The sequence below is a fragment of the Mustela nigripes genome, chromosome 11 (assembly GCF_022355385.1).
Source record: "Mustela nigripes isolate SB6536 chromosome 11, MUSNIG.SB6536, whole genome shotgun sequence".
Classification (NCBI taxonomy): Eukaryota; Metazoa; Chordata; class Mammalia; order Carnivora; family Mustelidae; genus Mustela; species Mustela nigripes.
The window spans coordinates 6156619-6172597 of record NC_081567.1 but is presented as its reverse complement, the minus strand read 5'-3'; the positions used below and the strand labels follow the sequence as shown (position 1 = coordinate 6172597).

Genomic DNA, 15979 nt, shown 5'->3' with positions numbered 1-15979 from the left:
CTGGAAGTCAGACCTGAGTTTGGATCCTGGCTCTGCTGCGTCCTGCCCACGAGGCTCTGAGGAGGTAACTTCTTTCTCTGGCATTCAGTTTTCTCTTAGGGGTAACAAGGGGCGCCTGGGGGGCTCAGTGGGTTAAAGCCTCTGCCTTCGGCTAAGGTCATGGTCTCAGGGTCCTGGGATCGAGCCCCACATCAGGCTCTCTGCTCAGCGGGGAGCCTGTTTCCTCCTCTCTCTCTCTCTGCCTACCTGTGATCTCTATCTGTCAAACAAATAAATTAAAAAAAAAAAGAAAGGGGTAACAAGGCCGCCCCCCCCCCCGAGATTTGAGAGCGGGAATGCGCATGGGAACAGGGGCACAGGGAGAGCGAGAGAGAGTCGCAAGCAGGCTCCACACACAGCCTGACGCAGGGCTCGATCTCACGACCTTGAGATCATGACCTGAGTCGAAAATCAAAGATGCTTACCTGAGTCCCCCGGGGCACCCCAAAGCCTTCTCACAGTGGGGAAACAGTGACTCTGGTGTATTAGGATTTTCTGTGTTGTGTTCTCCTGCACTCACCCAGGTCATCCCAGCTCCTCCCTGTCCCTCATCCCCTGAATCCTGCTGGTCCCCAGGGCCTGTGCTATTCCCAGTCCCCTCACACCCACACAGCTGTAGCAGCAGCTTCATGTCTCTTTTCCCATTTTAGTGGCCTTATTCCCCAGGATCGCAAGGACCTCCAGGAACTGGTCTCTGGGAACCTTCGCAGTCTTACCAGCCATCTCATCCCTGGCCTGCACACATCAGTCCTCCAGCTCCTAGACAGGTCAAACCCTTGCTCCCAGCCCTTCCTTTTTTTTTTTTTTTAAGATTTTATTTATTTCACAGAGAGGTCACAGGCAGGCAGAGGCAGGTGCGGGGGTGGGGGGAGCAGGCTCCCTGCTGAGCAGAGAGCCCGATTTGGGCCTCGATCCCAGGACCCTGAGATCATGAGCTGAGCCGAAGGCAGAGGCTTCACCCACGGAGCCCCCAGGCGCCCCTCACAGCCCTTCTTGCACGTAATCACTTGCCTGGAGTCTTAACTCCGTCACAATTCCTCCTTTTCTCCCCCGACCCCAACACTGGGTTGTCATTATCAACTGCCAGAGGCGATGAGCTGCTTGTCCCCTCCACTGTCCTCAACATCCAGTGGGGCGGGGTGCAGAGGAAAGCCCAGAAAGCCTGGCCGGTGGTTCTGGTGTCCGCTGGTGACCTGTCCATCACAGAACAGGGTCCAGATCGCCTCCTTCCCTGATGGGACTTCCCACCTGCCACAGGAGCCCAGCCCTATCCGATCGTGTCCTCTAATGTCTTTTCCTTCTTAGAAGCAAAAGATTGAACGTGTCAGTTTTAAGCCAAGTACTCTGTCTATAACCAGGGCAGACAGTTGACGTCCACGAGGCCTCTGCAGCTGAACAAGAGCACGCTTGCTGCTCGTCCCGCTCGTTAGGGTCTCAGAAGAACGTGGATATTCTGGGGCCACTTCTCAGCCCTGAGGTGAGCTATTAAAAAAAAAAAAAAAGGTATGTGGACACCTCCCTGGCCTTCTGGGCCCTGACAACAGTCCAGTCAGCTCCAGGACCAGAAGGTCACTTAACAGAGGGCTGGTAGGGGCTGGGGGGGGCCTTGGCAAGCATTGAGAGTGAGAGTTGTGTGGCTTGTCTCCCGGATCTTAGAATTTCTATCTTGTGATTTGAGAGTCAGTGGGGGCCTCTTCTGACTGGGGGCTGTTCTGAGGGAAGGGCCCTAGAGCAGTCCAGGAGAAGGCGTGTTTGGGTGCCCTCCGTCCTGCAAACGTAAGGCCAGATCTGTGGATGTAACTCAGTACCTGGCTGTGACTGAATAAACGGACCTGAGGAGCACGTGTTAAACAGAAAAGGCCCTCTGAACGGAACAGGAATGGGGGGAAACTGTCTTAGGAAGTGATGTGCATTTATCAGAAACCAGCTGCAGACATCAAGCAGAGAAATCAATTTCCATTAAAACCCAGAAGCAGCCTGGAATGTGCAAGTCTGGTCTGGGAATCTGACTCCCCAGTGACAGGAAGCCACCGGGGTCTGGCCGGGGTCTGGCCGTGCCCTTGCTGGACTGGGGGGAGGGGGAAGGGGGAGCGTGAGAAGGCCCTGGGGCTTCAGGATCAATTCTGTCGGTAGAGCAGAAGGGACCTGTGCCCGTGCGAACATGCCCTTCTTCCAAACACAGGACCAGCTCTGAGACTGCTTTTTTATTACGTCATGTTGTTGAAGCAGTTTATGACCAGCACAGTGCTTTGAGAACATTTTTAACAATAAATGAAAGCATCTCTTTATAAGAAAAAGGCACATGTTCCTTCAATAGTTAAGAAAAGCTTCCCCCCCTCCCTCCCCTCCGCCTGGAGCAGTCCCCAGGGGAACCCAAACTGCTACCCTCGAAAAATTCAGCAAAGCGACCCTTAGCCTCCCTGACCCCTCCCCCAGCAGCTGGGATGAGGGCAAGCTCTGCGTCACAGGTCATTTGATCTTGAGGTCCTTCAAGGCTGATTCCAGGCTCTGGAAGGAGACAGCAGAAGAGACAGTCTGGTTTGCAGCTGTCCCACACCCCCCCCACCCCTAGGGACCTGGGCCCTAGCCAGCCCAGCCCCAACCTGCCGGAGGACAGAGAACCCGGCCTTTGGAGTCAGGCAGACCTGGATTGGAGTCTCGGCCCGAAAGGGAGGTGCCCCAGGGGGTGCCCCTCATCTCCCACCACCTTCAGTCCAAGCAAGTGCCTTCCTCCTGGAGGGATCCAGGAGGAAGGGCCAGGGTGGGCTAGGACTCACCTTCACGTCCCAGATGCTCATGCCGCCATCCATTCCTGTGGTGCAGAACTGGGAGCACTTGGCCTTCCCCCCGCTGAGCACCGAGATCTGGCTGTATAGAGGAGAGCTTGATGGGTCCTAGCCGGAGCCCTCTGCTGGACGGGAGCCCCCCGCCTCCGGGAGCTCCCACCCTTCATTCAGGCCTGCCAACTCGGGTGAGAAGTGCAGGGCTGTGCAGGTGGGGCGTGCCCCACGGAGAGCCCGGGGAGCACCCCGCGGAGAGCTGCAGAGGACGGGGCTCCCGAGTCTGCTTGAAGGAGCGGGAGGGAAGCCCAGGCACATGGAACCAGACGTGCAGAGGCCAGGCAGGGCACGAATCCCACATTGTGTGGGGAATGTCCAGAGTGACAGGCTTGTAGCAGGATCAGGGGAAGGCAAAACCAGGGGCTGGGAGGACCCACAGGGTCGTTCCAACGAGTCCTGAAAGCCGGGCTCAGGCGTTGGGTCCGAAAAGGACACTGGAGGGGATGGCCACGGGGGTCCACCTGGCGGGGGGGCTGGTTAGGAAGTTCCCTTGTACTTGTCCTTGCTTGGCCGTGGGTGGGGACACCTGGGGCTGGCAGGACTGGGGCGTTGGGGACAGTTTCTCCTGCGTCATCCTGCCTCGCTGCTCAGGGAGGCGGCCGCAGGACTGGCTCAACCACGGCTCTGGCCCACGGGTCTGGTTGCCCCCGAGAACTGGGATAGTCCCCACACCACCATGTCCTAAAAATGCCGAGCACAGCGCCTGCGCTGCCCTCACCTAATGCTGTTTTTGTGCCACCCAGAGGTCGCCCCGCTGCCCAAGTCAGGACCCCCCCACACACACACTGCTGCGGGGGGAGTCAAGGTTGGTCCCGCCCTCACCTCACGCTGTTCTTGTGCAGCGAGTCCAGGCCAGCACCGGAGGCCACGCTGCCGTCTGAGCTCGCCTTCTTGTCCAGGTTCTGGAAGCGCTCTCGGGCCGTCAGGCCACGCTGCGAGCTCTGCTTGGGCACGTCTAGCCGCCCGCCGAAGCTCAGAGTCCCTGTGGTGCCATCGTAGGTAAACAGCACCGGGAAGCAGTCGTGGCCCTGTGACAGGGAGGGGATGTCCTGGGAGTGTGGCCGGGGCGGGCACAGCACCCATCTTACGCACCCGGAAACAGTGTGGAGACCAGGCCCGATACCCGGGGCATACGGAAAGGGACCAGGTGCTGGTGTCGGGGGGAGCAGCTGGGGGCAGCCTCCTTCCCCTGGAAGCTCAGGGAAGTTATGTCCTGCCCAGCCGGTTACACCCGCTCTGGGACGATACCCCATGCTGCACGCTTCTGGAGGCAAAGCAGGGTGACCCCCGTCTGGGACTCTGAGTGTGTTTGCTACCGGGGGAAGTGGGGTCAGGAGGGTGGGCAGGGGGAGGAGAGCGGCGCCCTCTGGATGCGCGGGACGTCTGTGCGCCCCCGCCCCGGCCCGGGACGATGTAAGCAGAAAGCGCAGGCTCCCGCGCGTGATTCTGCCTCCCCATCCTCCTCCGTGGCAGCTGGGGCACATGAGGGAGACGCAGCTCCCCGGCACTGAGCAGGGCCCCCCAACACCTGCACTGCGGCAAGCGCTGCCACCAGGGCCTTGTTGGAGCAGACGCAGCCCGTTCTGCCCCAGGAGGAAGAGAAGGTGGGGGAGACCAGTGGGGAGCAGGTCTAACCGGCACCGCCCCCTCTCTGCCCCCCTCCCTGCCTCACCGCTGCCACCAGACTGTTGTCTGTGATGAAGGTCAGGGCCAGCAGCGGCAGCGTTTCAGAGGCCAGAGTCGCGACTCTGAGAGAGAGAGAGAGAGAGAGAGAGAGAGGTCAGTCGCTCCAGCCCCTCCTGCTCTGGGTCTTGGTTGCCCCCTGACCCTGGGGTCCTGTACTTACGCCATTTTCTTGTCGGCGTCAGCCAGGCACACGGTGCTGTCGTGGCTGACCCAGGCCACGCGGCTGCCGCTGGCGGAAAAGCAGACGCCGTGCACCCAGCCGCAGCTACTGCTGGACTCAAACATCAGCTCCCCGAAGGGCATCTTGGAGCCCCATGGGGTGGGTGCTGGCCGTTCCTCCACCTCCTTGATGTAGGCCGAGAAGATCCTGCCAGGAGAGACCAGGAGAGGCCGTGGTGACCGAGGGGGTCCAGGAGGGGCCTGGGGAGGCCAGAGTGCCCAGCTGGGAGCTGGTGGGCACCAGCGCCGGCTTTTTGTGACCTGCATCTTCACTCGGACGAGTGTGGGCTTCAGGGCCCTCCTGGTGCAGTCAATGTCCTGGGCACTCCTGGGCCCTCCTCTGAGGCCTGACTCTGCACAGCTGACACGGCCCCGGGGGGTGTCTGGGTCCCCATCATGCAGGTGCCTCCACTCCACAGCCAGCCCCTAGAATGCCCCCCCTCCTCCCTGCTCCACACTTTTTTTTTTTTTAAGATTTTAGTTATTTGATAGAGATCACAAGTAGGAAGGCAGGCAGGTGGCGGGGTGGGGACTAGGCTCCCTGCTGAGCAGAGATTCCCAATGCGGGGCTCAATCCCAGGACGCTGAGATCATGACCTGAGCCGAAAGCAGAGGCTTAACCCACTGAGCCACCCAGGCGCCCCTGCTCTGCACCTTAAATCAGGCCGGCCGCCTTCCCCACCAGCTCTACCCAGTACACCACTTTCCCACGTGCTGATGTCCTCGCTCTGTCCCAGGGCCAGCACAGGGGCACTGGGCAGATCAGCTCCCCACCCACCAACAGAGCCTCAGTGGGATGTCACCCTCTCCTGGCCAGGGCCTCCAGAGGAGCCCCTGGGGCCTGCCGCAGCCTTTCCCAGGCAGAGACCCAGGCCACCTGTCTGGAGCTGGGAGCCATGGCTCGGCAGGCTCCCGGGTGCTATGCCCACAAGCACAAAGAGCCAGTGGCAACCTGGGGACGCTGCATTCCAGGCCCGCGATGATGAGGCAGATTGGTCTAAGCCCGGTCATGGATGCCAGTGTGAGACAGGTCCCCCCACTCACTGTCCTTGGGATGGAAGACAAGGAAACTAACTGAAGGAGAGGAGGGCCTGGGAAAGTGACCTTGCTAACGTGAAGCGGTAGCCAGGGCTGCAACCTGCCAACACTCTCTGAGGGCTGGAGACAGGACCCAGCGGCAGCCCCGCCGAAACCTCACAGATGCTGGACCGAGGCCCCAGGTCCCCTTGCTGGTGGCAGAGTGGGTCTGGAAGGCAGGGCGCGGGGCTCCCTCCACCCCGGTTCCTGTGCTGGTATCGGGGAGGCCCCTGCTTGCCTGCACTTGAAGTCACAGGAGCCCGCGGCCAGCAGCACGTTGTTGGGGTGCCAGTCCAGGCTGAGCACCGTGGAGCGAATGGGCTTCTTGATGTGCTTGCAAACCCACCTGCAGACACGGACAGGCAGAGGGGAGGGGAGGGGGACCGGCAGTCTCAGCACCCAAGTCCCCAGTACCCCAGGGACTCCACATTCCCAGGGACCTGCAGAACCCCCAGTTTCTCCGAAGGGAGAGGCCCGGATCAGGCCAGTGGGGTGTGGGGCCCCTCCAGCTGGGAACTCTATCCCTGGCGGCCTAACTGAAACCTCACAGCAAGCCTGGGGCAGGCTCAGTCATGTAGCGGCTAACTGGCCAGGGCGGACTTCGATCTCCGGTCTCCCCGACTCCAGCCTAGCTTCTGCCCTCAGGGACCCAGGGGAAAAGATGAAGTGGCCCTGGAGCACGACAGGCTGGACGTCTCAGACGAGTGACCTGAGCGCAGGACCTTACTTCGCTCGTCTGAAAAACGGGGACAACAGAAGCCCAGTCCAGGGGGCTGTCCGGGAGTCCATGCAAGCGAGTGTGCGGGGCTTTAAGCAATGCCCACAGAAGGGGTCCTGGGGTGATCTGTGCCCTTAGTAATGAGACAGAATTGTGCAAGTGCCTGTCGCCTCAACTACAAGGTCCAGAGAGGACATACTTCCCCAGGGTCATGCGAACAGGGCTCCTGAAGCCTGTCCAGCGCTCTCTGGGACACTAGTCCTGCCACCATTGGGTCTGCAGCCCCAGGGTCCCTTCCACCCCACCCTGCCCCTGCCCCGGCACCTACCAGTCATTTTCCTGCTCAAAATAGCAGATAGAGATGACACGGGAGCCACTACCCACGGCAAACTTGTTCTCCTGGGGCGCCCAGCGCACACAGCGAGCAGCACGGTTGATCCGCAGGATGACGAGTGTGGGCTTCCACGTGTGGCCCTTCAGCGTCCACACGTAGGCATTGCGGTCTGTGCCGCAGGTCACGATGCGGTTACTCTCAGGGGCCCAGTCGATGCCTGTGAGACGGTGAGAAACCAGGCTAAAGTCATCCAAGCAGAAGGGCTCCCTGGCATCCATGTAGGAGGGGCTTAGAGGCCACAATGCGGATACAAGCTGCTCCAGGGGGTGCCACTAGAACTAATACTGAGAGTGTTACCGCTCTCCAAAATATTACCAAACAGGCTGGAAAGCCAAGAGACAGAAAAGAAATGGGTCCTTGGCTATGTTGAACTGAGATGCTGGATCAAGCCTTTCCTGAAGCCCAGAAACCTCTTTAGTTTTTCAGTAATGTGAGCCAACATGATCCCTTTATAACTTGAGCCAGTTTGAATTAGGGTTGTGTTACTTGCAACCCAAACTATGCTACCTGACAGGATAGGATGACTGGCTGGACCTCCCCATCCCATCTCCTTTTCGGAGTCAGCCTGCCGTACCTGTCACCTGCCCATTGTGCTCCTTGAGCTCGTGCACCTTGACCCACTTGGCCCCGCTCTTCTCATAGATGTGCACCTCGTGGTTGTTGGGGCAGATGGCAATCTCTGTAGGAAAGATGGGTGGGGTAGGGAGGAGGAGGTGTGAGTGCCCAGGTTCCCCATTTCCTCAAGACCCTCTCCCGGGAACACCCTTCATCCCTCTGCTTTGGTGCAGGGCTCCCTGAAGCACCTTGCGACCCCTCCCCTGGGACTAGCCATCCTTCCCCTCACCCACTACCCACAGGCACCCCCACGGCAATCTCGTGACTTCCCCTCCCGCCACTGCTCTCTGCTCCCCATCTCCAGCCCTGAGACCCTTGCTGCTCTGGACAGTGCCAGGCTCCTGCTGCCAGGTCTCCTTCACCTCCCCCCAAAGACCTCCCTGGACGCCTTTTCTAAGCCAGCGCCTCTGCCTCCCAGGGCTTTCCCTCGTCCTGTGTGTTTCTCTCCAAGCCATCTTCATTTCTCAGCCCAGCCTGGGAGCCCCAGTGGCATCTGCAGCAGGGCCTGGCCCAGCATGGGGCCGCAGTCTCCCCTCCACCCCCTCACGGCCACCCTCGCCAGCTGCCCCTGTGTGTGGCCAGAACTCGTCCAACCCCTCTTACATCCTCGGGACCAGAGGTGAAGGAAGGGCACAGCCAACCCTCAGAGACCACAGTCTAGGGCGCCCAGCTGCTGTACTGCCCATCCGCACTCTGGGGGGCCCCCCCGCTCCCCCCTCCCCACGTCATCCTGTGGCGGCGGCACTCACGGGTGCGGTCCTTGTTCCAGGCATGGCAGCTGATGGGCTCCACCAGGAAGCTGTGGTACGCCATGGCTGCTTAGCTCCTGCACCCGAGAGAGGAAGGGACCCCCGTCAATCCCCGCCTCTGACCCCAGAACGGGCCCCAGCCAACCTAGTGGGAGGGCAGCAGGGGCCAGCCTGGTCTTCCCTTGAGTGGGGTGTGCTAACCCTGTTTCAGGTCAGGTGTCCCTCATCATCTGTGCCTCAGTTTCCTCCAGGACAGAGGGCATCCCCCTCAGAAGGATGGAGCGAGGGGCGCCTGGGTGGCTCAGTCCATGGAGCATCTGCCTTCTGCTCAGGTCACGACCTCAGGCTGGGGATCGAGCCCGCATCGGGCTGCCTGCTCAGTGAAGGGTCTGCTTGTCCCTCTCCCTCCACCACTCGCCCCCTCCCCACTCATGGTCTTGCTCTCAAATTAAATAAATTTAAAATAAAATGTTTTTAAAAGGAGGGAGTGAGGATGAAATGAGAGCGGTGCCCAGCCCACAGCAGGCGCCTCCCACACCCAGAGCTCTGGATTTCACGGGGGAGGGCAGGAAGCTGGTCTGCAGGGGCCTGCAGGTGAGGGCACGGACCGACACACAGACACACAGACTCCTTCCTCCCGTGCCGCTGAAATTGCCCTGAGCCTGAAGCGGGGTGGGATACCCACGAGTGGGGGAGGGGCAGTTCCTTGCCCCCACCATCCCCTCCCCGCCCAGCTCTGCCCACCCTGTTCCATTTGGCCAAGTCCTACTCAACTGGAAAGACCCCAGGTGCACTTGACTTCCTCAAACCCGTGCTCTCCCCTACTTGCCGCCCGTGACTGACGTACTGCTCACCCCTCCGAACCTCAGTGTCCCCATCTGCCCTGCGGGAACAGGAATCCTGCCCCCAGAGGGGTTGACAGGTAAAAGAAGACATTAAGCCATGCCTGGCACACATTCGGGTGTTCACGAGACGCCCCTCCCGCGGGGGAACACCCAGCCACAACCCACCCGTGTGGGCGTCTGTCTCCCCGACTCAGCGGCTGATCCCAGGGCCCACGGGGCTCAGGCCTTTGCACTGGCTGTTCCCCAGGCCCCCAGAGCTCCCCTGACTGCGCACCTGCCTGCCAAGCCTGCACGGCTGCTCTTCAGGTCTGTGTCCAAGGCCGCCACCTCAGCCTACCCCGGGGCTCCCTATTTCCCAGAGGGAAGACTCCCCCCACCCCTGCAGAGGATCACCACTGACCCTCTGTCACTCTGCACTCATTCGCTGCACCTGCGGCTCCCCCCAGCTGGGACAGCGGAGCTGGAGGCACACAGCGCTCACTGGTCTTGTCCACGGTGCTCTCCCCAGGGCCTAAGCTCCCTAAGTACGGGATGAACACGACTGTATACGGTCACTAGTGCCCAGGAGAGGAAGTTCTTTATTAAAAAGTTAAACTATGGGGGCGTCTGGCTGGCTCAGTCAGTAGAGCATGCGACTCTTGAACTTGGGGTGGTGTGTTCAAGCCCCGTGGTGGGTGTAGAGAGGTCTTAAAATCTTAAAAAAAAGCAACCCTCCCCCAACCACCCAACAGATCCAGAATGCTCCTCCCTTGCCAGCTCTAAGCAGTCCAGGCATCTCTCTCTCTCTCTTTTTTTTTTCATTCCAGGATTATAGCACAGTGCTACATTAGCTTCTGGTGCACAGCCTAGTGACTCAATTCTGCTTGGTACTCCGCGCTCATCAAGACGAGTGTGCCCTTAGTCGCCTTCCCCTAGTTCACCCATCCCCCCCCCCCCCACACACAAGTGTTCTTGACTTTAGTGCTCAGATGCCACAGCCCCAGAGGACAGACCGAGAGGCTGAGGTTCAGCGAGGGGGAAACTATCCACCCTCACACCTGGCAGGTGTCACCAGGAACCGGTTGGCAGGTTTGCAGCTCATGGACTAGGCTAACGGATGGCTTCTCCCCAGCCCCGGGCTTGAGCCCCGAACACCCCAGGAAACTTACTGGGCACCTCCCTGGCCCCTCAGGAGAACGGCCGCTTACATGAGGCTCTGCTGAGGCACAGCGTGGACTAGGGGTCCAGCCCCAAGAACTGGCTGCATGTAGCCCACTGTCCCCCGAGAAATCCAGGGCTCAGGGACCAGCCTGCCCCAGGCGGCCCCACCTATCCTGCTGGGCCTGGCTTCCTGACCCCCAGCTCACCGTCTTGTGGGCCCTGCTCCTCCTGCCCACCCCAGATCCAAAACCTGTTTTTATTTATAGCAGGAAGCTCTGGAAGGTTCCTGGGGCAGCCCAGGTCTCAGGGGTACAAAGACACATGTGCAGGTACAGGACAGGGATGTGCCTGGAGCACCAAGGGCACCAAGTGGGTCCTTGATCGATACTGCTGAGGCAGAGAAAGCGGACACAGCTGCAGCCCAGGCTCAGGCCACACACACACGCGCGTGTTCAGCCTCATACACGTGCACAAGCACACTGCTCTGTGTTACTGTGTTCATGCACACACCGGTCTCGTGTTCAGCCTTGCAAGCGCACACAAGCACACTGCCCTGCATGCTCCCATGTGTTCAGCTGTGCACACACACGCACACTGCTCTCACGAGTTCAGCCTTGCACTCACACACACAAGCACACTGCTCCCACATGCTCCCACCTGTTCAGCTTTGCACAGGCACACAAGCACACTGCTCCCGCATGTTCCCACGTGTCGTCTTGCACACGCACACAACCACACTGCCCCCACATTCTCCACGTTCAGCCTTGCACACAAGCACACTGCCCCTGCACGCTCCCATGTGTCCAGCCTTGCACGCGCACACACAAGCACACGGCTCCCACCGCGGCCGCTTCCCCAGCCTCTCCTCATAAGGCCTCTCTGTGGAAGACAAAGGTTCCCGGAAGCGGCACTTCGGGTCCCTCAGCTCAGGTCAGCAGGCCTGATGGGGACTTCCCCCAGCACTTCCGGTGCCACTGGCCAGGGCAGCACAGGTACCCAGCTTGGCTGGAGCACTTCGTCACCATCCCCACCACAGACGACAAGACTACGAAGTGCGAGGACCAGGGCTATCCGTGCTAATCTGCCCACCCTTATTTTCCAAGGTCACCAGCGGGGCAGAGAGAAGGCCAGAGGCCCACTTCCACACCCTGGCCGGGCTCCTGCCGGTGCTGTGAAGGCCAACCACATCCCCCCAACCCTTCAGCCCCACTGGCCCAGAAGGAAGAAGCCCCGTGGCTACACCCCTGAGGGTCTCTGGGCCCACAGCTTGTCTGCAGAATTAACTTCCCAGCTCCATTGGGCCCAGACTGTGTGGCCGGGTGTCTCTGCTTCTTGTTGGGTCTTGGGCAAGAGTATCTAACTAGACCTGGGGGCCAGGCTCTAAAAAGTCTGTCTAGTGTGATGTTCCAGAGTTCCAGGCTGTTTGGATGGAGAGGTTGGGTCTGCTGAAGACAGCAGCCCCCATACTAGTAACACAGGCAAGAGGACTTGGGGAGCCCTGACCATTGTTTCTTAGGACCCAAAGGTCCTCAAGTGGGAGAGGAAGGGGCTGATAAAGACGGCCACAGGCACAGTGGGACAGGCAGGGTGATGAGGGGAGGCTCAGACCACATCTATCAGCCAATCACACTTTAGCATGAATTCAGACAGAAATACTCCTAGTACGCTGCATTAACTAACACCTTAAAGGGACTTGGGGTATTTACAGGGGAAGGGGGTGGGAGAGAAGAGGTGCATCTTCCCCTTTTCATAACTTTTTCATAATGTCTGCAAAGCAACTAAAACTAAAGCATTGCCTCAGCAATGACTCCCAACCCCCAAGTCAGCAATGAGGAAGTGGTAACCCAGAGAGGGGAGTAGCTTCTCTGGCCACTGTTGCCTCAGGGCTACATCCTCCTAGAGGAGAATCACTGGATTGTTCCCGGTGTGGTCAGACGCAGGGAGGCAGCCTTCACGCCCAGCCACCCTCCCGCACAACTCTGACTCCATCGTTCCCAGGAAACTTCTGTGGGTGGGGGAGGGGGCTAGCACCCACCGCCAGCCAGTCCCCCGAAAAGGGTATGCAATTAGAGTTGCTTTGCCCAAGTGTGTTGACAACACAATACCTAAGCAATGGCTCAAGAGGGAAACAAAGGCAGACTGAAGTCATGGCCTCCGGATCCCCCCCCCCCCCCCCCACGCCCCGCCCGGCCACTTAACACTGCAGCCCTGTGAGCCAGCACCCGGGGCCCACTGGACTTCTGGGGACAAAGGGAGGAAGGCGCTCTGGGTACCGTGTTGGGACTAGGAATCCATGTGGTGGGATCTGTGCCTCATTACCCTACAGAGGCTGGGGGAGTGTGGGCCAAATGCTGAGTTTCCTCGGCCTGCCTCCCCTTGCCAGCCTCAAGCCAGGATCTCCATGTTCCCCAGTAGCCCTTCCCTGGCATCCTTCCAGCACACAGTGAACGCTCCGTATGAATGGGCGGGACATCACCCAGAGCTGGGGCAGCGCGGGGAAGGGTGGCCTGAAGTCTGGGAGGGGGTTTGGGTCTCCAAAGTAGGGTGTGGGTTTCCCTGCAGGGGTTGCCAGAGACCAGACACTGGGATAGGGAGGTAAGCTCCCCAGGGGTAGGGTATGTGCTCTGTCCACCTATGTATCCCCAGCACCAACTAGAGTGCCTGGCACACATAACAGGTGCTCGATGATATTTCTTAAATGTGGTTGAATGAATCCATCCTTTCCTTTAGGGGATGGGCTATAAGAAATAGGCTTTATTATCTCAGTGGCATATGTACGCAGTTTTTAAATATTTACTGGGGAGTATGTGCTCAGTTTTTTTTTTTTTTTTCTTCTTCTTCTTCTTCCTCCTGATTAGGGTCAATGATTAGCAAAGCTTGGAAACCTGAACTCTAGAAGGTTGTCTCTGAGCATTTAGGAAGAACTCAGCTCCCCTCCAAAGCAGAGCAAGCCAGGAAAAGCCTGGCTTAGTGCTCCCTCCTTACAGTGCTGGGGGCAAATTCTGCCTCTCTCCATACTGGCTGGATGCCTCAGCCAATTCTTCCTTCACATCTGGATCAGGAAAGGCTGCGGTGAACAAGGTACTGGCTGTAAGGTTTTTCATTGCTTTCAGAGAAGCTTGGTCAGTCTTCTCTGAAGCCAGAGGTTTGGCTGTATCTGAGGCTAAGCCAGGAAAGAGCAGTCTGGAGCAGGATCTTGGCCCTACAGGCACTCAGGGAAGTCCACACCCAGCTCAGGCGCTCCAGGGAGCTGCCAGCAAGCCATTTTGCACACGTGCTAAGCAGTTACTCAACTTCCTATGTATATGGAGTAGCCCTTGCCACCCCACATAAACCAGCTAATCCCTCCTCCCCAGGTCTGCTCCTGAAGTCTTACAAACGAGGCAAAAATCAAGTCAAGAAATAAAAATGAAAACAGTCCTAGAAAGGCACCATAAAACTTATTAATAAAGCAATCCAAACAAAACAAAATCCAAAAACACATAAAACACAATGTTGGCAGAGTTGTGGAGAAACTCATTTGTTACTAATTTGTTTAGCCTTTCTGAGAGCAATACGATAACAATTCAACAACTGTGTTGGAACAAACAGAATAATATGAACAGGAACTTAAAAATTAACACTCTTTGGTGGCATAAATTCATTTTGGTGCCAAGAAAATAACCACTGACTTTTTTTTTTTTTTTTTTTTTAAGCAAACATGTTCATAATAACCTCCTTTAGAATGATGGAAGTGTGGAAAAATCCAGATGACTACAAATATGGCAAGAGTAAACTGTGACACTAACATGTTGGGATACCATTTAACTATCCAAAAGGAGGTAGTGGATTACACACAAAGACACACACAAACTACCTTTACTGGCATCTTTAAATGCCGGGTATTTTTAGCCAAGGCTTGGACATACATTCTCTTTTACCCCTGAAAGCAAGACTAAGTTAAGTAGTTTTGTGTTTGTTTGTTTTAACCTTCATTTTGTACATAAGGGAACAGACTCAGACAAAAAGCCAAGATTTGCTCCAAGCCACACAGCTCCCACATGGCCCAGTTTTGAGATTCTGACCCCAAATCTCAGAGGTTAACATCATCCAGACACTTTGATTAATGTGGATGGTAGTGGCAACAGTTAGGAGCACACCTCTGTACCCTGTGCCAGGCACGTTGCCAAGCGCCTTCCACCCATTATTCCATATAAGCCTCAGGATGCCCCATTTTACAGATGAGAAAGGTTGAGGCCCAGGGACGTTAGATGGCTTGCTAAGGTCATGAGCCAGTGAGGAAGCTGGAACCCCGGTCCCAGAGGCCCTTAACCACTGGGCAGCACTGCCTGTCAGGCGTGGGGAGTCCGGAGAGAGCCTGGAAGAACCCCGGGAGCGCCTCCTGCTCGGTCCCTACGCTAGGCTGGTTCCGGGGCTTCCCGCTAGTCTTTTCAGGGTTACTGTCACCGCCCTGGGCGGGCCCCGCTGCTTTCCCCGCGGGCCAAGGAGGGGCCGCTCCGCTCGGCGTTCGGGAACCCCTCCGGGTGAGGACCGCGAACCCGGGCCCCAGGGGCGGAGGGGTGCGCCGGGGGCCCGGGGAGGTGGCGCGGGGGAGGGGAGGCGGGAGGGGCAAGGTGGGCGGGGGCGCCAGCTCATTTCCCGGCCCGAGCAACCCGGAAGGCTGGAGGATGGAGGGGAAGTGACTGGGCGTGGGGCCCTCGCGGCCCGAAACAGCGGGGGGACGGACAGCGGGGTAGAGGCAAGGGCAGGGAGGAGGAGGCCGGGGCGGCACCACGGGGGCCGGGGCCGCCCCGAGGGCGCCGGGGAGCAGGGAGCCCTGAATTTCCCTCGCCTGGAGGGGGCCCGCACCCCGGAACCGGCCCGCCATCCCGAGGTCCCCTCACCTCCAGGCGGACCCACACACCTGGCAAGCCCCCAGCCCTGTGCCCCTTCAACCCGGGCACCCCCTCCCCGCGCCCCTATGTCTGCGGACGCCCGGCACCCTCCTCACCTGCATGCAACTCCCCGCCCCCTCTCCCGGGGGCGCCCCTTCCCCTCCGGGGGTCCCCAAGCCCCTCACCTCCCGGCGCCCCGGCCGCGGACTCTGGGCAGTCGACGCGCCGAACCGGCTCTGGGCCCCGCGCCGCGCCGCAGCCACTTCCTCGTGGGCGGGGGGCGGGGCCTCCCAGCCTCAGCCCCGCGGGGACGGGGGCGGCGACCAGGGTGGCGGCCGCCGGATCCCAGGCCCCGCCCACCCATCCGGGGTGGGGGCTGCGCGGCGCCCAGGCGCCCAGAAACCCTCCGCGACCGCCCCTCGCAACTTAACGGGTGGGGAAACTGAGGCTCAGGGAGGCGCACAGCCGGAGCGGCAGCTGGGCGGAGAGCACACGTGCCCACCGCGGAGAGAGCGCCCTCTCCATCCTTCCTCGGGGCGCTGATGCCCACAGGGCGCAAAAAGTGCAGGCCCGGAACCCGCGGCGGGCAGGAAGGCGAGGCGGGGCCGCCGGCCCCTGCCGCCGCAACCCCTCCCACCCCCACCCCGCCCGTACTGCAAAATGCGCCCGGGGCAGGGCTGTCCGCGGGCGTCCTGCGGCGACCCTGGCTGGCCCAGCTCCCTCTCTCAGGGAGGGCTCCTTGCTCTGGGCTTCCGCGGCCGTCCGCTTCTCGCCGTTAAGTTG

The 15979-nt window shown here is 59.4% G+C and overlaps 1 protein-coding gene across 1 annotated transcript; it reads right to left on the bottom strand.

Moving 5' to 3' along the window:
• Positions 1–2228: 2228 nt before the first annotated feature.
• Positions 2229–15490, bottom strand: ARPC1B (actin related protein 2/3 complex subunit 1B). Its single transcript, XM_059414432.1, has 10 exons — positions 15382–15490; positions 8338–8414; positions 7548–7652; positions 6908–7130; positions 6100–6207; positions 4726–4932; positions 4552–4627; positions 3702–3907; positions 2817–2907; positions 2229–2547 (listed from the first exon to the last, which is right to left on the bottom strand). Exons 2-10 carry the CDS (start codon positions 8399–8401, stop codon positions 2509–2511), a joined length of 1119 nt encoding a protein of 372 aa, XP_059270415.1. The 5' UTR covers positions 8402–8414; positions 15382–15490; the 3' UTR covers positions 2229–2508.
• Between the last annotated feature and the right edge of the window lie 489 nt (positions 15491–15979).

What these genes read in the sequence shown, in the direction of transcription:
- ARPC1B (XM_059414432.1), bottom strand. Translation starts at nt 8,401, where the DNA reads ATGGCGTACCACAGCTTCCTGGTGGAGCCCATCAGCTGCCATGCCTGG. An exon ending in TTTGAGCAGGAAAATGACTG is followed by an intron (nt 6,208 to 6,907) that starts GTAGGTGCCGGG and finishes CCGTGTCTGCAG; the next exon opens with GTGGGTTTGCAAGCACATCA. An exon ending in GACGCCGACAAGAAAATGGC is followed by an intron (nt 4,628 to 4,725) that starts GTAAGTACAGGA and finishes TCTCTCTCTCAG; the next exon opens with AGTCGCGACTCTGGCCTCTG.